The sequence below is a fragment of the Heterocephalus glaber genome, unplaced genomic scaffold (genome assembly GCF_053883595.1).
Source record: "Heterocephalus glaber isolate CG9 unplaced genomic scaffold, H.glaber_assembly_v1.0 deba00001452, whole genome shotgun sequence".
Taxonomy (NCBI): Eukaryota; Metazoa; Chordata; class Mammalia; order Rodentia; family Bathyergidae; genus Heterocephalus; species Heterocephalus glaber.
The window spans coordinates 11,307,087-11,331,681 of NW_028258302.1; the positions used below are offsets into that span (position 1 = coordinate 11,307,087).

Genomic DNA, 24,595 nt, shown 5'->3' on the forward strand with positions numbered 1-24,595 from the left:
CTTTTCATGCTTAGTCTTTTCAAAATATGTAGCATTAATATGAAAATTTAATTTCTGTCTAGTATTTTTCATGTGTAGCATGAAACATTTATTTTCACTGTATGGCTTTTAAAGTTTGTCAGTGTTGTTGTGTTTTTGTGAAAATAAACATCATGATAGTTTTGTTTGTTTGTTTTTTGGTACAGGGATCAAACTCAGGATCTTGCGCTTGCCATGTAGTCAGTGGCGGAACCACTGTGCTAAATCCCTGGCATGATAGTTAATAATATATTTAAAAGGCCACCAACCAGCAGCATATATGGAAAAGATAGTTATGATATATAATGTGATTTATAAAAAGGTGTAGAGGAGGAAGTGAAGTGTAACTTACTTGGTTTTAGGGGAAACTTTGACCAAAATACAAAATACCCTGACAGCAGAAAAATTTCTGGGGCTAAAACAAAGGAATTTATGCTGACAAGATGTGTTTTGAAAAGTTTTATTTTGTATCCTGTACACAGAGAACTTCCTTCTCTCGTTTTTTGGAAGTAGATAATGGATGAAATACATTTTGTCTTATATATTAGACAAAATGGGAATTAAGAGTTCAGCTGACTAAGTTCTGAACCATGGTATATTTTAAATAATACTAACAATAGCCTGGAAATTTTTGCTTTGCATACTGCTCCTGTGCTGTAGGTTATTTTGAAAGGTGATTCAAATAACCTTTCCCAAGTGTTTATTTTGCAACCTCAGGGAACTTGCAGCTGTTATAGTCATTCTAACTGTCCTGATCTAGCGCAGAAAACATTTCAAAATGGAGTTGACAGGCTGAATTCAGGTGTCCTTTTGGATTCTTACTACTGAATTTGCTTTAGTACGATTAAAGTTCAGAATCTTAAATGTTATTTCTTTGTTAAGGAAAAAAGTGATTCAGTGAGTAATTCTTGGGTTAATGTATGTATGGTGATATTGAAACTGAATTAAAAAGATTAAAACTTAAATTGTTCTTCGGGAAAATTATTTAACCTTTTGAGATTTAAGGGTGAAATGAAGAGGGAAAACAAATGTTAGGATATAGTTCATGGTAAAGCAGCTTACTTGGTGGTAGTTCGTATGTGTAAGGAGGTTACCACAGTTGTTTAGGAAGAGAATGTGCTTAACTTTATAATAAAGTCTTGGGAGTCTTAAAATGCTCATGAACTAAAGTCTTTAAAATTTAAAGCCCATAGAAGGGACGAGGGATTTAGCTCAGTGGTGCCACTCCTGCCTCGAAAGCTCAGGGTCCTAAGTTTGATCCCTGGTGGTGGTGGTGGTGGTTGTGGTGGTGGTGACCGTGACCCCTTAAAGCCCATTGAAAGGGTAACCATGATATCTTCAACTGGAAATAAAAGTATCAGTAAATAGAATCAATTTAATAGAGCTGTTCAGTCTAATTTTTTTTGTACCAGGTATTGAACTCAGGATCTTGCGCTTGCCAGGCAGGTGGCGGCACCACTGAGCTAAATCCCTGGCTCTGTTTAATGTAATTTTTAAAGGATTAGCTGAAAACAATTAGATTAATACCCTGTATTAGGATTGTGCTGTTACGAGTTTTAATGTCATTAATCAGTATAAAAATTTTTTTAGGAAAGTGAAAATTGTACTGCTATTAACTCCATTTAACTTTTATTTATGAATGGAAAAATGACATTTGGACAGATTCATCTGGAGTTGCTAATTTTAGAGGAAAAAATGAAGCACAAAATTAAAAAATACTTTCAAGTGTGGCAAAATAACCAGTTTTTTGGGTTTTTGTTTTTTTGAGACAGGGTCTTGCTATGTGGTTCAGACTGGCCTTGAACTCCCAGCAATCCTCCTGCCTCAGCCTTCCAATTGCTGGGATCTCAGGCATGAGCCACGATGCCTGGGACTTAATACACTTTTTATTTTACAATTACTTTTACACTTGATCTTAGCCCAAAAGGCTGAGAAGCAATTGTCTTAATTACTTTTAAAAGTAGAACTTAGTAGAAAAGAATTACTGCTAATCAGTAGGGCACACACAAATTTGGAAACCACTCCCTTTTCATTTGGGTGGGAACAAGGCCTACAGGACTTCAGTAAATTACTGTCACTGTTCTCCGAAGCAGGTGTGATTGTTGGTTAATTGCTTTCCTTTCCTTTCTGAGTGTCAAGCCCTGTTATCTTCTGCCAATTGTGAAGTGTTAAGACATTTTCCTACCACCAAGGTCACAATTCTTTTTTATAGAACTGATTATTGATTTCTGTACTGGAACTTGATTCTCAAGTTCCTTCCTTAAATGAGGAAGTAGAAAAGTAGGGATAGCCAAGGGAGTAATTGAAAATTTTTTTAGTGGTAAAAAGGCATCTTGTGTCAGCCTGGAATACATAGTGAGTTCAAGGCCAGCCTGAATTGCACAGTGAGACCCTGTCTCAAACAACCAAAAAAAGGGCCATTTGTTATTTTTAACTTATTTACAGATATTTTGGATCCTAATTTGTATATAATCTAATGGATAACTCTTTATGAATTCCCTAGGACTCTAGTCAGGGAAAGGAAAGAAATTTACTAATTTGAATCAGACTTCTAAGTTTCAAGGAGCCAGATGACTTCAATTTTGGCTGGACTGGTGGAACAGTAGAGGATGAAAAAAGTAGGAAACACAGAGGATACGTAGAGTTGTTTCTGGAGGGCTCTGATAAGTTTGAAGGAAGTCATGAGAAAAAATTTTGTTTTGAGATCAGTTAACCAGAATATAAGATTTAGTAAAGGTAAGTTCTCTCCAGTTTACAAGTCTCTAGATACTTTCTCAAATAGTCAAAATGCAGTAAACACAGTAATACTTTACTGAACCATCATTTTGATGGTTGAGACTTTACTGTCTACTGTTTGAGTAGGCTCTGAATGTTAAATTAGGCTTCTGTGAGTTCTTACAGTCACGTACAACCTTGTCTCTCCTTCCACAGACTTCCATGTACAGTCTGTTTTTATCTCAAAACTAACCCTCTCTTACCTTGTCTGTTGCTACTACCTTGGTCCAGGCTACCATTATCTCGGATTATAGCAACAGCCTCCTAACCCATCTCCCTCCCTACTTCTACCCTTACTACTCTTATAATCTGTCATTTCGTAGCTGCTAGAGTAATCCTTTTAAAACATAAATTGTCATTCTTGAATAAAACCCTCTACTGGCATATTCTGGAGAATCGTTCTCTGAATAAAAGACAGATCCTTCTAGTGGCCTATAAGACTGTCTTCTCTGACAGTTCATTCCTTTGTCCTCTCTTCCCTTAGCATTGGCCCCTTGTTCCTGGAATCCTCCAAGCATGTCCCCACCTCATAATCTGCTATAGCTAATCTCTCTTGCCTGAAATGTTCTCCTGAGTATCTGTTTGGCTCACACTCCCAGGTTGTGGATAAAATGTCACTTTCTTTTTGCAAGGCCATTCCTGATAGGCTTATTTAAAAATTGGAATCCCTCCTCCCCTCTGGCACTTCTAATTTCCATACTTTGTATTTTTCTCTGTAGCAGTGATATTTGGGCCCCCCCCCCTTTCGCTTACTAAAATGTAAGATCTGCCCTGACAGGATTTTTTTTAAATTTAATTTTTATTAGTACATGCTATTGTAGGGAGTTTGTACATATATATAATACATCTTTTTTTTTTTTTTTTTTTTGTACCAGGGATTGAACTCAGGACTTTGTGGTTGTAAGGCAGGCGGCAGCACCTCTGAGCTAAATCTCCGGCCCTTATGATACACCTTAATTTTTTTTTTTTCCTCTCACATTCCCCTTTGCTCCTCCAATTCTTGTTCTTCCCATTTGAGAAAGCTCTATTTCCATTTTGGTCATCTTTGATTCTCTTTTTAAAATCTATTTCCCCTCTCTTCTCTCCCCCCTTCCCCTCTGTGTCTTGTTCTCCTTCTCATTTAATAAAGATCTCCCTATTTCCTATTAATTATCTTTTACTTTGCTTTTATATTTTGGGTTTCTCACATAAAGGAAACCATATGATATTTAAAATTGTGTCTGATTTATTTCACTTAACATTGTGATCTTTTTTTTTGTTTTTTTTTTTGTTTTTTTTTGGTACTGGCAATCGAACTCGGGTCCTTCCGCTTGCGAGGCAGGCGGCGGAACCACTGAGCTAAATCCCCGGCCCAACATTATGATCTTGAGGTACATCTATTTACTACAAATGCCTCAAGCTTATCCTTCTTTATGGGAGAGTAGTACTCCCATCACATATAAATACTACATTTTTTAATCCATTTATCTGTTGATGGGCATATAGGCTGTTTCCAAGATTCAGCTGTTATAAATTGTGCTGCTGTAAAAATGAGTAACGTGTATCACTGTAATATGATGACTTTAACTCTTTTGGGAAGAGTCCTAGAAGGATAATAGCTGGGTCAGAATGGAATTTCTATTTTTAGTGTTTTGAATGTCTCCATAGTGGTTGTACTAATTTACATTTCTTTTTTTTTTCTTCTCTTTCCCCATTAACTTTATTGGTACATTTTAGGTATACAGTACAGTTACATTCATCATTGGGATCTTGTACCATTACATGAGTCTCTTGGTACTAATTTACATTTCTATCAACAGTGTAGAATTGCTCCCCTCCCCAGCCTTGCCAGCATTTGTTATTTGATTTCTTGATGATGGCCATTTTTTCTAGAATATGATAGTAGCTCGGTGTTGTTTTAATTTACATTTCTCTAATGGCCAGTGATGCTGAATATTTTTTCATGTATTCATTGGCCATCTGAACTATCACTTCTGAGAGCTGTCTGTTTATTTAGGTTGACCATTTTTTGATTAGGTCTTTTATTTTGGGGAGGTCTAATTTTTTTTGAATTCTTTATATATTCTAGATGTTAGTCCTCTGAGAAGTAGCTGGCAAAAATTTTGCCCATTCTATAGGTTGTCTCTTCGCTGTTAATTGTTTCCTTTGATGTGCACAAGCTTTTTAATTTGATATGGTCCCATTTGTTGATCTCAGTATTATTTTTTTGTGCCATTGGGGTTCTTTTAGAAAGTCCTTGCCTGTGCCTCTGACAGGAATTTTTTTTTTTTTTTTTGGTACCGGGGATTGAACTCGGGACCTTGTGCTTCAGAGGCAGGCGCCAGAACCACTGAGCTAAATCCCCAGCCCAAGGAATTTTTGTTTGTATTGCTCTTGCTGCCCCTATTAAGAGTATGTGACACAAATGTCCAGTGGACACTTGAATTAATTCTTAACTAAACATTTGCAAGGAAAATATATAGCTTCTTATTTGGATAAATTCTTTACTATTGAAGAATTATATGCACTTATTTTGATAGGAAGTACATGTCTCTACTGATATGAAATGAATTTGTTTTAAGAAAAAATTGTCACAAGATTTTAGTCTTATATGCAGTACATATTATGCTTGTGTCTTGCCTGATTGTAGAAACTAAGCTGGCTCAAATTTGTATGACTTCCTGTAGAATTTCTGGTAAGAAAAGTAATACAATAAACATAGGCTTGGTTGTTTTTTCTTTTTGAGACAGAGTCTCACTATGCAATTCAGGCTATCCTTGAACTCACTGTGTACCACTGGCTGGCCTCAAACTTGTGGAGATCTTCCTGCCTCAGTCTCCTGAGTGCTGGAATTACAGGCATGTGCTACCACTCTTGGCCTTGCTTGTTCTTTAGACTTTTTTTTTGGTACTGGGGATCGAACTCGGGACCTTGCGCTTTTGAGGCAGGCGGGCGAAACCACTGAGCTAAGTCCCCAGCCCTAGACCTTTTTTTTGGGTACCAGGGATTGAACTTGAACCTTGCGTTTGTGAGGCAGGTGGCAGAAACACTGAGCAAAATCCCTGGCCCTAGACTTTTGCTTTTATATTTTATTTCCTCATACCTACAGTTCTTTTATCATGTGTTTTTACTATAATATGCTGTTTTAATATGATGAGTACTGGCATGCACCATCAAATTAGAGGATTTATTATGTCATGTAATTTGTAGCTAAAAGTGATTTCTCTGGGGAAAACTTGTTGAGAGTGGATTGATAGAATTTTTAAAAGAATTCCCAGTAAGTTTTGGTTAAGTTAAATAGAGCTGCTTTTATAAAATTCCCTCATAACTTTGAATTTTCTGTATTTATGTTTGAACTTAGAATTATAGTTGCTAAGGTGGGGCATGGATTTCTCTTATTTATTATCTTTAACGAAAAAGAAAACTTTGTAGAATTGTGAAACTTTGTAGAATTGTGTAGTTACAGGCCTGCCTGGAGACAGAACCCCTCTGGAGGCCCTTTGCTAATCCTCTGATTATAGCACTGTTAAAAACATAGTTAAATCATTGTAGGGTTCTTTATCAACCTAGAATTTTAAAAAGTAATATATGTACGTGGAGAAAATTAAAACAGTTCAAAAAATATATGTTAGCACCAAGGAAATTATGGTCTGATCTTCATTCTCCAGTCGTGTCCTCCGTACCCCCAGGAAACCACTGTTACTCTCTTATCTTTGTAATCTTTCAGATAGTCCATGGTTATGAAAGCATATACAATAGTCACAAATATTTCAAAATATATTGTTCATGCTGTCAGCCACCTTGGTCTTGTTGCCTAGTAGTGTCTTTTAGTTGTCTTTCCATATCAGTTCATTATAGATTTAAAAAAAAATATGGTACGGGGAATCTAGGGCCTCACAGATGTTTGGTAAGTGCTCTATCACAGAGAGCTATGTCCCTAGCCACTTTTAAATTTTTTACTTTGAGACAGGGTCTTGCTAAATTACCAAAGGCTAGCCTTATAATTTCCAGTGGCTGGAATTATAAGCATGTGCCACCATGCCCAACAGATTTATTTTTAACTTCCATTTTAAGATTGTGCCATATTTAAATGATAGCTATTTTATTGTTTCATCCATTTAGTTTTACATTCTTATCTAGGTAGATATTAACAGTAGAATATTGGCAATGGATATTTAAACTTTGACATACACTTCCTCAAAGAGTAGTCTCATGTCACTGATTTAGTCTTATTGGTCAGTGCACTGTGTCAGTGTGTTAGGATACTTCTTACTTTCTTTTTTTCCAGCTCTCTTTATTCATTTTTTCCACTTTATGTCTTCCCTCCCTCCTGGCTTCCTTTCTAAGATGTTTTTTTTTGGGGGGGTACCTGGGATCAAACTTGGGTCCTTGCACTTGCAAGGCAGGCGGCAGAACCACTGAGCTAAATCCCCGACCCGCCTTCCTTTCTTAATTGAAAAGTATCTCTGTCCCAGACCATCCTTTCTAATCTTCAGGGAAGTTATATTCTTTTGTTAAAGACTGAAGTATTGCCTAGGAAATGGCATTGTCCCAAATAAAACATTTTTAAAGGTAGACTATATAAAAGATAAAAGATTATTTGGGTGCATATTTGAGTTTGACTGTTGTTATGTATCATATATAATGTATAACAATACCTGGTAAGCAATTTTTGGGGGGAGAGCAATGCTGGAGATTGAACCCAAAACCTTGAGTGTACTGAGCACATGTTTTGTCACTGAGCCACATCTCCAGCCCAGTGATCAATTTTTATTTAAGTAGGTAGAGCAGAATTAATGTCAGAGAGAACTTTATAAGAAAGCTTTTCCTGTATGATGTAGAGCTGCAGAATTTATGCTCAAATATAGGCTTTGTAACTTCTGAGTACTTCCCAGCTGTAGTAGATTATGATTTTTTTTTTTTTTTTTTTTTTTTTACAGGCTGTTGAATTTGCATTAAGTGTGTCACCAGAGTTAACATTGGTTTAACTGAACGGACAGGTGCAAAAATTTTACCGTTGATGTATAGTTGGACTCTTGGGGAGAAGGGAACAGAAACTTGGTTTTTTGTTGTTGTTTTTTTGATACAGGGTCTCACTGTGTAGTTTGGGTTTGCCTCAAGCTCATGATCATCTCCTGCCTGAGCCTTTGAATGGGATTATAGGCGTGTGGCACCATGTCCAATGAAACTTGATTTTTAAAAAATCATGTATATAACATTGATAGAACATACTGTTTCTTTCGGCATAAAAATCTTTTGTTGGGGGCTCTCAGTATTAAGAAATGAAAATCTAATAATGAATTATTCTTATCCTTGAAAATGGTTCTTCCAAAATGAGGTTGGAGAAGCAAGAAGGGATAAAGCTTGTTCTGTTTGCTGAGCAGACAAATACTAGTTGACTAGGTAGAAAATTTCAATGCTAGAGCTGTAACTTTTTAAGCCTGGTCGCCACTACAATGTGGGTCTTTCTTTGCTTTTACGCGGCTAACACACATTGGCTGTGATAATGTCATCAAATCAAAGGGATTCAGACAGGTTAGAATTTCCTTGTGTTTTGCTCTGTACTGCATGCAAACCATTGTTCTTTGAATAGTTATTTTAATTATGCCCACTTGTAAGGTCACAGAGTTGCAGATGATCATCCAAGCAGATAGTTGAAGAAAAGTTATACTTGCATGGAAAGGATTGTGACTTGAAAAGTATATGGGTACGTCCATAATTGAAAGAATATTTTAGGAAAGGAGAGCTGGGATCCTGTCCTTGATTTGCTGTAGTTAGCAATATGGTTTTAGTTAATTTATTTTAACCTTTTTGAATCCTAAACATCTTTATTTTGGCTTTTAAAAGTCCGAGTAGTTCATTGTAGTTCAGGCTGGCCTTGAACTCACTACTTTAAATAGCCTAGGCTGGCCTGGATTCTCCCGCCCCAGCCCTCTGAGGGCTGGGATTGTAGGTGTGTTCCATCATACCTGGCTGGGAGTAGTTTACTTCTTACATTTCTCCTAGTTTTGAAATTCCTTGAATATCTAAGGAGTACTCTATAAAATCTTTGTGAGTGTAATCTGAGATGACTGTGTTTTGGGGTTATAGTTGGAATTAGAGTTAGAAAAAGTAGTGCTGTATATTTTTGTTTTTCTTAATTTTGAGTGAAAGTTTTATATTTTTGCAGTAGGTAGTATCTTATTCTGAGGTAGTATTGAAATTCTTCCTTTTTTTTTGGTTATTTTTGGTACTGGGGATCGAACTTGGGACCTTGCACTTGTGAGGCAGGCAGCAGAACCACTGAGCTGAATCCCTGGCCCTGAAATTCTTCCTTTGCACTGAGCTGGATCCTCAGCCCTTTAAAATTTTTTTAAAGATTTGAGACAGGGTGTCCCTAAGTCCCAAAGTTGTCGAAGCTGGGCTCGAACTTGTGATCCCTCGATTTCAGCTTCCTAGGGTTGGGATGTAGATATGGACCACCATGTTTGGCTGGTATTATTTAAGTTCTTAATTCTTTTGAATTTCATGTATATCTTTCATATTTTAGGAATGTTTTAGTTTTATGTTTGTATCCATGGTAATATTGCAAGTGTGCAACTTACAAAATAATACCATTAAGAATACCTAGAAAGTTATTAAAGACTTTAGAATAGATTTGAAAGTTGATAGACCTTAGGTGCTTGTCTGTATTTGTTTCTTACTGAAATAGCCAATATCTTTCATGTCTTTCTATCAGGTCACAATCCTTTTTAGAGACTTTCGTTTATTATTTTTTTGGTGCTGGGTAATTGAACACAGGTAGTACAGTTAGATTGTCATGCACAAGAACCTGGACTATTTTTGGCCCACTCAGAACAGGGTCTTTCTTAGGTGTGTTAGGCAAGGGGAGAGTTCTATACAGAGCTATGTCCCTAGCCATGATTTAAGCATTTATTGGTGGTTTAGGGAAGAGGCAAGCGTGAGAATCTAGACCGTGTCTGTTTCCAGAGGAATTTATGATTATATTGATATTCTCAGACTGAGCCAGCTATAAAGATTACTGTGTTTCAGAGCAGCAGACCTAAAATATTTAAAATTTTGCTACTTTTTCTTGCCTTGTATCTTGGGTAGGGTTAGTAGTGGGGAAACCAGAATGCTGTGTGAATCAGTGACCTCTGGACAACTTTGTACTCTTGAGGTAATGGGAAAAAAAGTAAAAAGGTAAATTGGACTAGGAAAGAGAAGATGGGGTTTATATACTAGTTAGGTCAGCAGGCATTGGTGATACATTGGAAAAAACACATGGCCAGTGGAAGACTTCAGTTTGAATTTGAGCTCAGACCATACCCAGGCTCGTTTAAATAATTTAAAACTGGTTAAAGGTACTTAAAAAAAGCCTTCCCTCCATGGACCCTTTTTATAAAAGCTCACAAAGACCTGGGTGTGGTAGAGCATGCCTGTAATCCCAGCTATTGGAGACTGAGGCAGGAGGATCACAAGTTTTAAGCCCAGCCTGGGCTACATAGCAAAATCTTATCTCAACAAACAAGCAGAACAAAAATTATTTATGAATTAGATTCCCATTACTGCCAAAAAAAAAAAAAGTAATCTTTCTGCACAGAAACTTCATCAAACCAGTTTTGAAAAAGGAAAGACATACTTTTGAGTTTCTGATTTTTAAAACTCTTGGTATACCTCTTTATCCTATTCTTCAGAGATGGCAGTAGTCTGGAATTGGTAACATTGCACATGTCTTTGGCTCTTAAATAATTTAAGACATTGTGTTCTCTTTGCTGTCAACCTTATTTCATTTTCTTTATGCTTTTCTCCCTCAGGTTTTTCGTTGGAATATACGTTGCACATTTATGGCGATTCTGAGTGTGAGGGCAGACTTCTGCCAGGCTCAGCACAGCGTTTTCGCTGACAAGTGAGCTTGGGGGTTCTATGTGCCATAATTAACATTGCCTTGAAGACTCTGGACACCGAGACTGGCCTCAGAAATAGTTGGCTTTTAAAAAAAAAATTGCAAGCATTTTCTTTTAATGACTCCAGTAAAATTAAGCATCAAGTAAAAAAAAAGTGGAGAACGACCTACACTTTTAACTTGTCTCACTAGTGCCTAAATGTAGTAAAGGCTGCTTAAGTTTTGTATGTAGTGGGAGTTTTTTGGAGTCCGAAGGTATCCATCTGCAGACCTTGAGGCCCAATATCAAGTGGATTCTAAATCCTTCTGCTTATCTTGAAGAGAAGCCTCCTAAGGAATAAACAAGTTAATAGATAAAATACTGATCCATATTAGGCATTTTAGTGGTCTTTTTAATGTTTTCTGCTGTGAAACATTTCAAGATTTGTTGATTTTTTTTTTCATTGTCCCCATCACACACGCACCGCACGCTCACACTTTTATTTGCCATAATGAACCGTCCAGCCCCCGTGGAGATCTCCTACGAGAACATGCGTTTTCTGATAACTCATAACCCCACTAATGCTACTCTCAACAAGTTCACTGAGGTAAGACTGGTTAATCTTTTGGGCATTGATTTATAGGGAAAAATCCTTTGCTAATTAACATTGTTTAAAAAAAAAATCCCAGCTGGGTGTGGTGCTACACACTGGTAATCCCAGTGCTTGGGAGGCTGAGGTGTCAGTTGGTTTTGAGATCAGTCTGGGCTACATAGTGAGTTCAGGGCCAACCTGAGCTACAGAATGAGACCCTGTCTCAAACCCTCCCCCCTCCCCCCAAAACCAAATATCCCTATAATTAGAAGGCTAGGTTAAAGTTCTTGGTGGTAGAGTGCTTACTTAGCTTTAAGCATAGGGTCATGGGTTCAATCCCTAGCACTACTGAAAAAAAAAAAAAAATCTCTGTAATTGGAGTATGGATGGCTAGCCCACCAATCTGGCTTAAATTGGGTTGTTAGTTACAGTGAATTTTTGAAACAACATTTTTGGAATTTGGGAATATTGTAGAAATTAATTAACTAATGGTTTTTCTCTGTCCTTTCTACATTTATTAAGTTTTTTTGTCATACTTTCAGTATTAAAAACAAGGTGTATTGAGCACAGTATGTATTCAGCATTGCAATAAACAGTGTTTGTGTTTAAGGTCACAGATACAGGTACCGTAATTATTGCAGATGACAAAACTGAGGTTCAGAGCCAATTAGTAATTTACCTAATGGCAGATTGTTCGTAGTAGAACTGACACTCAACCCAGACCTTTCATACTAAAGGTCATGATACACCTCAAAGGTTCTAACCACATTTGATGAAAAGTCACCCCAGAACTACTTAGTAGTCGTACGCATGGATCTAGAAACTTGGAAAAACCATACATACTCCCAAATTACAGGTAGCATCATGTCAGATCCTTAGTCCCCCCCACCCCCCATTGGTTATAGAGAAGCTCATCATTCAGCAAACATTTGAATATAAACTTAAATCTTTTCCAGATTTTTTTCAGTCTAGATGTGATTATTGATTTATGGAATAGACAGAATTGGATGATCTCCTAGGGATTCTCATTTTACAGAAAGGTAGGGTAGGAGGCATATGGGCAAAGCTGAGGCCAAAAGAGGTTTTAATTTAGTCACAAATTCTTACCATTAAACAAAAAAAAATCTATCACAACCTTTCAAAGAAAAACTGTGAAGTTCATTTTAACATGATTTTTTTGTTTGTTTTTGTTTTGAGTCAAGGTCTCATCTGTATAGTTGAGGCCTGCCTTGAACTCACTGTGTAGCCCAGGCTAACCTCTGATTTGTGGTAATCCTTCTGCCTCAGCCTCCCAAGTGCTAGGATTATAGGCGTGTGCCACCACACCTGGCCATTTTGATATGATTTTATTTGTACTTTGAAACACAGAACTCCTAACTCAGTATAATATGTCACTTTTGTATCAGTCCCTAAGTAATTAAAATAACTTAAAAAAAAAAACTTTACTCTTGAGATAACTGAATAATACTTTTTAAAATCACTATTCTTGCTTATTTTATAATAGGTGCTGCCATAGTGAGCACCGTTCCTGCTTATTTTATACTTAAAATTCTTTGGTGTTCTTAATTTTATACAATGTACAAGTTGATTCCAGGTCTGTAAGTCTCCTTTAAATCTGGCTGAATTATGTGAATTATTTCAGCCTGTAGGTTCCTTGGCTGTAGACTTGAAAAGTGGCAAAGGCCACTCTAATACCACTGTAAAAAGATGGTGGCCCCTTGAAGATAAGTAGTTACTGGTTCAGGTGCTCACTGCTGGACAGGTTTTAAAGGAGCAAGGTCTATAATTGTGCATTAGCTGTCTTTTTAATATACCACCTTTCCTCTCAAGAAAAGCAAAATAAGAGTTTAAACTTAATGTTAATAGCTTGCTTCTAGATTTTTTTGTGTATTTATGTATGTATTTATACAGATAAGATGATAACATTTAAAAAAATATTCTCCAGCTTCCTTAGTATTATTTTCATACTGTCTTAGTATTTACTGTATGGATATGTATTGCTTCCTGTAACTGTTCCCTTGTTTCTGGACTGTAATACTATTTTCATTTTTTTACTATTCCATATAGTCTGTGGTGAATATGCTGCTACTTGAATCTTGTATATATTTTAAATTATTTCCTGTGTATACATTCCAAGAAGTAGAATTTCTAGGTGGAAGTATATGTAAACTTTTAAAGTTTTTGTGTTATGCTACCAAATTGCTCTTTAGAAAGATGAGTCTTAAGCCGAGTGTGGTGACACACACCTGTAAGCCCTGCACTTGGGAGACTGAGGCAGGAGGATTGCTGGGGGTTCAAGGCCAGCCTGAGTTACATAGTGAATTCAAGGCCAGCCTGAACTACATAGTGAGACCCTGTCTTAAACCCCCCCCCCCCCCCCCCCCCCGCCTTAAAGAAAAGATGAGCCTTATTTACCTTCTATTCAGTGTTTAAGTGTTCATGATATTTATGTTACCACAGTGAGAACGATTTTTTGTTTGGTTTTTGAGACAAGGTCTTGATGTGTTGTTCAGGCTGGCCTCAAACTCACTATGTTGCTCATCCTGGCCTCACACTGTCATCCTCCCTAGGGCTGGGATTACAGGCATGTGCCACCACACCTGGCAACAATGAGAACAATTTTGATCTTTGTCTAAGAATGAAATCTCATTGTTTCAATTTATAATGGTGCATTTCTGAAGCTTTGGTTTCAGGTTCCAAAAGTAAGTTCCCTTATAATTGTTTTTCCTTAAAGGAACTCAAGAAGTATGGAGTGACAACTTTGGTTCGAGTTTGTGATGCCACATATGATAAAGCTCCAGTTGAAAAAGAAGGAATCCATGTTCTAGTGAGTGTGTAGTATTTTAGTTTTTCACTACAAATAAGTTGTACCTTTCAATGATATTTATAAAACTTTACACTCAGTAATTTTGCTTTTTTTAAAAAAGGTTATGATAGGAGATAAAGTATTGGTAATGATCTTTTAAAATTCCTTTGGCTTAGTACATTGACAGTTTTGTCTTTAAAAATCTACAGATGCAGAGTATTTTCAACAAATAAAAAGGGAAAATTTAATGCACAACTCAAGAAAATAAAAATTTGATTTGGAAAATTGATGCAGTATTTAGCTTTTGTTCCTAGACTACTAGTTTAAATATACTTGAAAGTAATTTCCATAAGCTTTTTTTTTTGGGTGTGTGTATGGTACTGGGAGTTGAACCCAGGACCTTTACACTGAGCTGCATCCCCCCACCCTCTCTCTTCTCCTCCTCCCTCCCCTTCTTTTTTTTTTGCAGTACCAGGGATTGAACTCAGGACCTTGAGCTTGCATGGCAGACATGGCACTAATGAATTATATCCCAGGCCTCTTTTTTCATTTTTTGAGAAAGGATCTCACTAAGTTGTCCAGGGTGGGCTTGAATTTGTGATCCTTCTGCCTCAGCCTCCCAGAATGCTGAGATCACAGGCATGTAGCACCATGCTTGGCTACAACCAGACATTCTTTGTTACCAGCCACCCAAGTGTTGGGGTTATAGGTGTGTGCCACCATGCTTGCTTCTGCAGAGCTTTTTGAGATTAGTTTCTTTTGCAATTCAGTTTGAACACAAAGTTACTGAATTATTTTGAATTCCTTGTTATTACCTAAGTATCTTGTTTCAGAGAAAATAGGAGCTTCATATTTGTTAAAATTTTTAATTTTTTTCACCAAATAGTTTACTCCTAAATCACTCCTAAATCATGGGAGTGGCTTTTAGGACCATTGAATGAAATTACCTCATAGTCTTAGGTGTCGTAAAGCTATTTGATTTGATTGTAGAAAGACAGTGTACTAGGAAAAGAACTGCACGTCTTGTACAGTTCTTCAGGTAGTGAGAAAGTAAAAGGAATATATTAGTTCAAGGTCATGTTCCTATTTTTTACTGAAAAGTGGTTAGTTCTGTAGACTATTACATGGGTGAGTGGTTGGGAAGGCAGTTTATGTAAGCAATAAATTTCCTATTGGTAGCACAACCATCTCATGTCTGATCCGTATGTTTTGGTAAAAACAAACATTGTTTTAAAAAATTTGTTTTACTAGTGTGGCATGATAATGATGTGCTTACATTCCCATTTATAAATGGTTCATGGGCTGGAAATCATTGGGGATAAGTGTAAACGTAAAATGCAGCCCTGTGGTTTCTGGTTTTCTTAAAATTTAAAATTAGAAATTAAGCTGAATACCAGTTCATTTCCATGTATTGTGTGTATGGCCTACAACGGGTAGATGAGAAATTAGCTTGTTTTGATAGTGACAGGGTGAGAAAATGACTTTGGATTGACCATAGTCTCCTTGAATCAGTAATGTTGGTAAAAACATTTGTGAAATAGAAGTGAACTAAAGAATCTGAACTAGTTTGTGGATGATAATGGTATGTCTGGGATTTATTCCAGGCCTTTAAATTGAGCTTTTTGTTTTCTTTTAAATAGTTGTGTGATCAGATGAAATTAAAGGTCTAACTTAAGCTTGAGGAAAAAATAAAGGGCATTTAGTGTTAAGTGTGGAATTTCCTTTTCCTACACAGAGTTTTAAGATGGAGTTAATTTATGTTTGTCTGGTGAAGAGAGTTTGGAACATAAGAGAACATCCCCCAAATAAGATCTTTTCAATCCTTTGCTCTCTCAAATCAAAGGCACATTGGAGCCAAGGATGGTGGTATATGCCTATAATCCCAGCACTCAAGAGACTGAGGCAGGAGAAGTGCCACAAGTTTGAGGTTAGCTTCGGCTACATAGTGAGTTCAAGGCCATCCTGGACTGCGTAGTGAGATCCTGTCTCAAGAAAACCAAAAGAAAAAAATAAAAGATACATTGGAACAGACTAATGGTGGTTTTGGCTATGCCAGTTTGAGGTTCAGATATTAAACAAAATGCTTTTTTTTTTAATAAATAGAAACTAGTTACAGGTAAGGGAAGCATTTTTTAAAAATTTGTTTCTTAACTAGGTGCATTTTAGGGAGTATTAAAGGAGGCTTTTGACTAAGGTGCTTACAGATTTTGTTGCTATTTACAGTTAAATCTGTAGTAACATAACACTTATAACACTGTATAACATTTATAACACTGACAGCCCTTTAATTATGGGGCATAGTTGACAATTCAAACATAATGTGCTATTGTGGCTAATGGGCTACATGAAGTGTTCTAGTCGTTCCAATAATGAATGCAGAATCAATTTAGTGCTCTGTTGCTTTTCTTTTTCCTTCTCTAGTATCTTAAAGTGTTCTTATTCAGACTCACTAGAGTAGCCTTATGTTTTTAAAAAATTCCCAACTAATGTTTCTGTTCCTAGGAGAAAAGAAAATCTATAAAATGTGAGTCATACCCATTTATGTTGATTTCGTAGGACCTTTTGCAAGGAAGGTAAATTTCTGCCCCTACAGTAACTTGGAGTTGAAAGACATCCGAAACTGATGAATCTTAAAAAAAAATTTGCTTAGGAACCAATCATGTGGCACGGTCTTTGTTAAATGAGATATATGTAATTTAGGCAGAGGTTTAAATATTGGCTACCTGCGTTTAAAAAAAAAATTAATAAGCACAAAGAGTATGTTTCTATTAGATGTGCTAATTTTTTTTTTTTTGACAAGGTCTCATGTAGTTCAGGCTGGCCTTGGATTTACTATGTAGCCCAGGCTGGCCTCGAAGTTGCAGTGATCCTCCTGCCTCACCCTCCTGAATGCTGGGATTATAGCTGTGGGCCACCATGCATGGCCTAGATTCACTAGTTCTTGAAGATAGTAGTGAGTCTTTCTCTAAAGAAGATATGTTTTTGAGTCATTTGGGAGATAATCTTCAAAAATATTTATAGAGACCAATGAGACTCCAGGTGGTCCTCTTTGCCACAGTGCACATTTAAATCATATTACTATGTGTTTGTCTTCTCTTACTTGGTTTTGGCTTTAATTATAGCTTTCTCTGTTGCATCTAATTACTACTTATAAAATACATGGAAGAACACTAGCTCCCATGACTCTGATGGAGATTTCTATAAAATAAATTTAGATACATGTGACACATTGCATTTTATTAAGGAGACTTATTTAACACATTTAAATTTCAATCTTGGATAATTTTTCATCAATGATCAGATCTGTAATAATAGATACATATGGTATAGTTAGTAGGCCTGTCTTGTCTACAATGTATAACTCTTCTGTAGTAGGATATCAGTCCTACAGAAAATACCAATTTACCACTGCCTGCCCCGAAAGCACGAGGACCCAAGTTCGATCCCTGGTACCAAAAAAAAAAAAAGAAAATAACAATTTAATGTAGGAGATCATTTCTTTTCAGGATTGGCCATTTGATGATGGAGCTCCACCCCCTAATCAGATAGTAGATGATTGGCTGAACCTGTTAAAAACCAAATTTCGTGAAGAGCCAGGTTGCTGTGTTGCAGTGCATTGTGTTGCAGGATTGGGAAGGTAAACATTTATCTTTTGTCTAAGTTCATTATCATGCTTAAGTAAGCCATTTGAAAATTTTACTTTGTAGAGACTTGCCTATATTATACTAAATAATATTAAATTACTGGAAAGAGAGCAAAAGCTAGTGTAATGATTTTCAAAACAGCCTTTTGTATTTCATCTGATTGTCTAATTCTGATGCCATATTGTATTAGTTTAAAAAATGTTTACCCATTTTAAATAATCAAAAGTTTAGGTCATTGAAATTGGCAAGAAAATTAAAATCATTTTAGAGGTTAAAGAGTCTCCATATTAATTTTGGATTGAGATGAATGGGAAGTTAATAGAGAGTAGATAACCAAAGTTTAAACTTTTAAGAGGAGACATATAAACAATGAAAATTGCTTTTTCTCTAAGCATTGTTGGGATGGTGTTGCATCAGTTATCAATAGCAGATTAAATGCCGCTTTGTGACATGCACTTTAACTCAGAACAGTAGTGTAAGCTGCCATTGCCTCAAGGTGGTGGTGACTCAGGTTGTTAGCTCTCTTTATCTCCATTTAAGTATGGTACAGTGTCTTCATAAGGTCAGAAGTTTAGTCCTTACCCTGAATGCAGAATATAGTGTTAGAACTTTACTTGGGGAAATTTTTTTATCAGTAGCTATCCTCGTTGTCCAAAGTTGGGCTTTTTAAAAAACATAATTTTGGGCCAGGGATTTAGCTCAATGGTTCCACTGCCTGCCTTGCAAGCACAAGGTCCTGAGTTTGATCCCCGGTACCAAAAAAACCCCAAAACAACAATAACATAATTTCTAGGGCCGGGGATTTAGCTCAGTGGTTTCACTGCCTGCCTTGAAACCACAAGGTTCCGAGTTCGATCCTGATACCAAAAAAAACACAAACCATAATTTCTGACCTGGGCGTGGTGCTGCATGCCTATAATCCGAGCATTTGGGAGCTGAGGCAGGAGGATCGCAGTGTGTTTGAGGCTAGCCTCGTGGCTAAATAATGAATTCATAGTGAAGCTGTGAGCTTCATAGTGAGACTCTGTCTCCAAAACAAAACACCACAAAACATAATTTTCTTTGTTAAATTTTAAGAAAACACAGGAAGAACTGTTCCTGATTATTCTTTGGGACTCACTTAGCTCATCAACAGGATTCAGTTGAAAAACTGAGACTCTTGCTAAGAAAATACTAAAGTCACTTTGTAATGAAAATTCCAAGACCCTCGAGATAGTACTTTTGGCCATTTATTTTACTGTGATAATGGTTAAAGATAATGAATTTTTGGTGATATATAATGATGAGAAAATTTTGAGTTGTAATGTGGTGATGTTTTAAAGAGCAAAGATCTCTTAAATTTAGAAGTTAACTGTGTTACCAAAAATGATAATATCGTAGATGTTATAATTATAGAGATATTTTTACTGCATAGGAAATACCAGATATTTTAATATATAGGAAAAACAAAAGTGCAACCTTTGCTTTGTCTTGGAAACACGTAGTACTGGGATTTACAAAATTCTTCCTTTTCAGTGGTTTGTGGATATTTACAAATGCATTTCTATTTGCAGGGCACCTGTGTTGGTTGCACTTGCTTTGATTGAATGTGGAATGAAGTATGAAGATGCAGTTCAGTTTATAAGACAGTGAGTATGAGGTTTTAGTGTAGAGGCACATAAAGAAAAATTATGCATGGGGAAGGAATTATGGAAAGTATCCATTTGTAGTATAGAATAATTTGCTGTTCTAGCTTAAAATACTGTTTGAAGATAGACAAAATTTAGAGCAGGGTTGGAATGTAGTTCAGTGGAGGAGCACTTATCTAGCATGCAGAAGACCCTAGGTTTGATCCCAGCACCACAGGGGAGAAAAATTAGAGCAAGTGATAAGGAGACTCAGTAATGCTGGCTCCTCGGTTTAAAGATAGGTGTCAAATTTGTACATTTTAGGGTGTGTCCATTATATGGTTTGAATGTCTAAGAATCTTGAAAAATGAACAGTTAGATAACATCTCATTGATTTAGTACCCCTTTTAATGGATTCCAGAGTATCTTCCATTTTAAAAAAAGTATTTATTTATTTTTTGGTACCGGGGATTGAACTTGTGCTTTCGAGGCCGGCAGTGGAATCACTGAGCTAAATCCCCAGCCCTCCAGAGCATCTTCCAGATGCAGCTTTGTATGACAGCAAGAAGAATGTACAGAGGAGCAGCTGATTTACTTGGGACTGCTAATTGACCTGTTCCTGCACAAAATCTGGATAACAGGCCATGCTATTTTGTTGTCTAGAATTCTTTGTCAATTATTGTTTTGCTTTTTCCTTTTAGCCCTTAAAAGGAAAGAAAATGGGCTGGGGATTTAGCTCAGTGGTTCCGCCGCCTGCCTTGCATGTGCATGGTTCTGAGTTCTATCCCTGGTACTCAAAAAAGTAGAAAAGGAAAGAAAAAAGACTGAAAGAAGGCATGAAATGTATGATAGCAGCTTTAGCATAGTTAACATTTTGGTGTAGATCTCGAACCTGCTTCTTCATCTTTGTATGTGTATGGTACTGGGGATTGTATCTAGGGTCTTCACACTGAGCTACATTTCCAGCCCTTTTAAAATGTATTTTCAGACAGGGTCTTGTTAAGTTGTGCAGGTTGGACTTCAATTTATGAACCTCCCACCTCACTCTTGAGTGCTAGGGTTGGGCCAGGAATTTAGCTCAGTGGCACCGCACCTGCCTCGCAAGTGCAAGGTCCTGAGTTCCATCCCCAGTACCAAAAAAAAAAAAGTGCTAGGATCACTGGTGTGCCCCACTATGCCCCAATTTTTTTTAAAAGACAAAATCTTGCTGTGTAGCCCAGGCTGGCCTTGAACTTGCAGTGATCCTCCTTGAACTTACAGTGAACTTTTGCAGCCTCTTGAGTCCTGGGATTATAGGCATATGACACCACACCCAGCTTTTTTTTTTAAGTATCTGAAATATTTCCTGCTAATTAGAAGGTATATTAATCTAATTGGGAAGAGTGTGGTCAGATGTCTCTGGATAAACCATTTTGATCTTTATTTAAATAGACTAATGTCAGTACACGAAGAAGATTTTCTGTTCTACACTTGATCTTAGCCAAAAGGCCAAGAAGCGATAGATTTTCTGTTCTAATAAGAAGGTTCACAAAGTTTATATTACAGTTTAGATTGTTAAAAAGTGATGTCTTGTTGGGCCAGGGATTTAGCTCAGTGGTGCTGCGCCTACCCGGCAAGTGCAAGGTCCTGAGTTCAATTCCCAGTACCAAAAAAAAATAAGTGATGGGGCTGGGGATTTAGCTCAGTGGTTTTGCCGCCTGTTGCGCAAGCACAAGGACCCGAGTTCGATCCCCGGTACCAAAAAAGAAAAACAATAAGTGATGTTTTGTGGGAAGTATCCTCATCTCAGCAGGGTGGAGTTAGTAAAAAGACCTTAAGCCATAAATAATGCATTTCAGTGAATCAGACAGCTCTTTTTTAAAAAAAAAACATAATAAACTTTGCCATTCTTGTATTTTCAGAAAGAGAAGGGGAGCGTTCAATTCCAAACAGCTGCTTTACTTGGAGAAATACCGACCTAAGATGCGATTACGCTTCAGAGAGACCAATGGGCATTGCTGTGTACAGTAGAAAGAAACATAAACGAAGGCTTACTCAATTGTGGCATTTAGAGGGAACTCTTGCTACCTGGAAATGTGAATCTGAAATCTTACCTGTGTCATCAAAGTAGTGATGATGGATTCAGTACTTCTCAACCACTCTCCTAATGATTGGAAAAAAGCAGACAAATCCCTTAATAACATAAATAAAATGTTTAAGAAAAGAAAATGAGAAAGAGAAAAGGGGTTAATTCAGTGAAGGATGATTTTGCTCCTAATTTTGGAGTTTTAATTTCAGCCAGGATTGAATTATTTCAAAATCTCTTGTCTTTTTTAACTTTTTCAAAATAGATCTCTTAAGGAAAACCAGCAAAATATTAGCCTGTGCATAACCATCTGCTTGGGGAGCACATTCTTCCATTGTGCTTGGCACGTAGATCTGCTTGTGGTGGGATTTTTTTTTTTTTTTTTTTTTTTAGGGGGAAGAAGGGTATATTTTCTCCCCTTCTTTCTCTCCTGTCCTCTCCCTTCCCCTATACACATTGTAGATGGAATAGGAGAAGCCCTTGTTGCTGTAGATTTGCGTGCAGTCTGGCAGCCTTAAGCCCACCTGGGCACTTTTAGAAAAAAAAACACCAAAAAAAAAAAAAAAAGCAATGGCATATATATATATATATATATATATATATATATATATATATATATATAACTATTATATGATCCAGGTGGCTTTTAGTCTTTATTGATGATGGGGTGTTCATGTTAGTTTCTTTTTCTCAAAGCCCTGATCTAACATTAGGCAAAGTAGTCTGCCTTTTGTTTTGGTAAATTAGTGGGAAAATGGCATTTAAAGATGAGTCTTTTTCCTCAAAGAGCTTAGCTGAGAGTAGAGTTCTCTTTCCCAACGAATGAAGCTAAGTGGGTATTGCAGAAACTTGTTTTCTGAAGAGGATGACTCTAGGCCATCACTAAAGATATATCCAGGCAGAGAATTAGCACACTTTCTACAAACTTTTCAACTGTGGGCTATAGCACTACTCTGATTTTCTGTCTTATGATGTCAGAGAATGCTGGTAGCTTAAAATTTTTATTTTAGAAATTATTTGTATTCTGAATTTTCGGAAATGGTCAAAGGAGCAACAGCAAATTTACAATATTTTGTTCTTGAGAAATGCCTGTGGTGGTTATTTTCCAGACTTCTCCCTATATATACAGTTCAGTTTAAGTACTGATTGCCTTGTTATTTTCTTACTAGGTTCTTTTTGAGATTTAAAAAAATCACTGGTTCAGAACCACCAATGCCTAGTGAGTAGGTGTCCACAGGCTCTTAACAGGGTAGAAGAGAGACATCAGGTAACCCAATGAGTGTTGGACTGTGTTGCTTGTGAAATGGTGGAGTAGCAATTTTTTGCAAATTCCCAGCTGGATTCAATGTGTTGATCTAGAAAAGCTGTTTATCTCCTTATTTGTGGAAGGCAGTTGTAACCAGAGTGTATTGACAGAGCAAGTGGAGGGGCACCATCAGGGGTTTCTGCTCTCTTTTCACTTAACTATTACATACTTAACCATGCCCTGCTTGGAAGGCTCTGAGTACAGGCTGAGAGTCATCTTGTCCTGCCAGAAGTACTGTGCAGAGCCAAAAGGTCCCACTTTGTAAGTATCAGCTGGGCCGTAGAAATGGACTGGAACCTTGTCTCACATTGATGATACCTCAGATGTTGGCCGGCTATGTGAACTGCCTATTTCCTGTTGCCGGAGTTGTTTTGATTTTTTAGCTAAATGCAAATCTAGATTCTCTCCTCTCTCATCCCAGGAAACAAAACAAAATAATGATTTTTGACATTGTTTCTAGAATTTTAAAGTAAAAAATGATGGTACTATACAAAAATTTTATTTCTGAACATGACAATAGATTTCTTTGTCATAGAGTCAAGGTCAAAACATCATACCCTCTAATTCAGATAGACTGTTGACTCCAAGGGTTTTGGTCAATACCATCACAAACCTTTTCCATTTGACATGCTCTGAATTTTGTTGTTTGGAGGAAGAGAGAGTGTGGTGTGTGTGTGTGCATGTATGCATGTGCGCATGTGTTTGTGGGTACACGCGCACATGTTTGCTTGTGTGTGGCTCGATAGTGTTCCATCAGTATCAGTGCCTGCTTGAGTTAGGAGAATTACATTCCTGGTTCTGTATGAGAAGTATGTATAAAGCAACAAGAAACATTAGCCCTCATTTTGTCTTAAATTACAGAATAATGTTAATTGTTCTCAGAATTGGATTTTTTTCCTAAAAATTAGAACAGTTTTTTCTTTTGGGTTAAATGAAGTATTGTTAGCTGAAGCCGGTTTGACTGGTGAGAGAGATGTCAAGACTGATGAAAGGTGTGCAGCCTGATTTAAAACCAAACTCTGAACCCTTTTAAAGAACAATAAAACATATTTTACATGCTTTTTGTGCATTTTTCTATCTACCCCCACATTGAGTCTTGTTTATGTCTGCTCCCCTTTCTCTCCTTCCTATTCTCAAGGCCTGTTTTGAGTCCTAATTTACTTCAAGGAATTGAAATAGATTGGGAAGGTCAAAGAATTCCTGCTATCCAGGTGTTCAATAAAGGAAAATTTTATCATAGTTTACATACAAATGGTACATTCTCTAGTTCAGGTTTTGGACCCAACAACATAAAGAGTTCAGCATCTCAGGGGCCGGGGATTTAGCTCAGTGGTTTCACCGCTGCTGCGAAAGCGCAAGGACCTGAGTTTGATCCCTGGTACCAAAAAAAAAAAAACAGTTCAGCATCTCATTCCAAATGAATTTTTGAAAATATCTTGGGAGATTCAGATAGCAAATTTGCATGCTGAGACAAGACAGTGATTCCACTTTGGAGGAACTCACTAAGTCTAGAGAGGGGAATCAGATAAGTAGACATAAGCAGTTACAATGGGTGGTTGTACTTTGTTACTTAAAATTCTTTGGTTTTGTTGCCTAATTCTTGTGTCCTTACCTCATTCTCAGCATAGTATAGATCCTGTGGCCTGTTCTGATAATCCTGGCTATACAGAAAATTGCCTTGCCTCATTATAGTGGCCAAACTCCATTTTTGTATAAGTTCAGTACTCCACTCTCTGCACTTGAGACACTTTTGCAAATGAACATGATAGTTCAGTCTCTGATGTCTTTTTTTTTTTTTTTTTTTGGGTACTGAGGATTGAACTCGGGTCCTAGCGCTTGCGCAGCAGGCAACGAAACCACTGAGCTAAATGCCCGGTCCTAGTCTCTGATGTCTTGACCTCATGTAGACCTTAATATCATTTCAATCCTACTACTTTG

The 24,595-nt window shown here is 37.0% G+C and overlaps 1 protein-coding gene and 1 pseudogene across 3 annotated transcripts in view; one reads left to right on the forward strand and one right to left on the reverse strand.

The window, feature by feature from the left end:
* The window catches only part of Ptp4a2 (protein tyrosine phosphatase 4A2), a 41,750-nt gene extending 18,034 nt beyond the window's left edge, over positions 1 to 23,716 (forward strand). For all 3 annotated transcript variants that reach the window (XM_087215392.1, XM_087215391.1, XM_004850829.4), the window contains 5 exons: positions 10,569 to 11,244; positions 13,964 to 14,056; positions 17,542 to 17,672; positions 19,233 to 19,307; positions 21,188 to 23,716. In XM_087215392.1, the coding sequence (XP_087071518.1) occupies positions 11,149 to 11,244; positions 13,964 to 14,056; positions 17,542 to 17,672; positions 19,233 to 19,307; positions 21,188 to 21,296 (504 nt within the window). In that variant the 5' untranslated portion in view covers positions 10,569 to 11,148 and the 3' untranslated portion in view covers positions 21,297 to 23,716. The remainder of the gene's footprint in view (positions 1 to 10,568; positions 11,245 to 13,963; positions 14,057 to 17,541; positions 17,673 to 19,232; positions 19,308 to 21,187) is intronic.
* LOC147827215 (U2 spliceosomal RNA) lies at positions 20,623 to 20,786 on the reverse strand (annotated as a pseudogene).
* Positions 23,717 to 24,595: the final 879 nt, after the last annotated feature.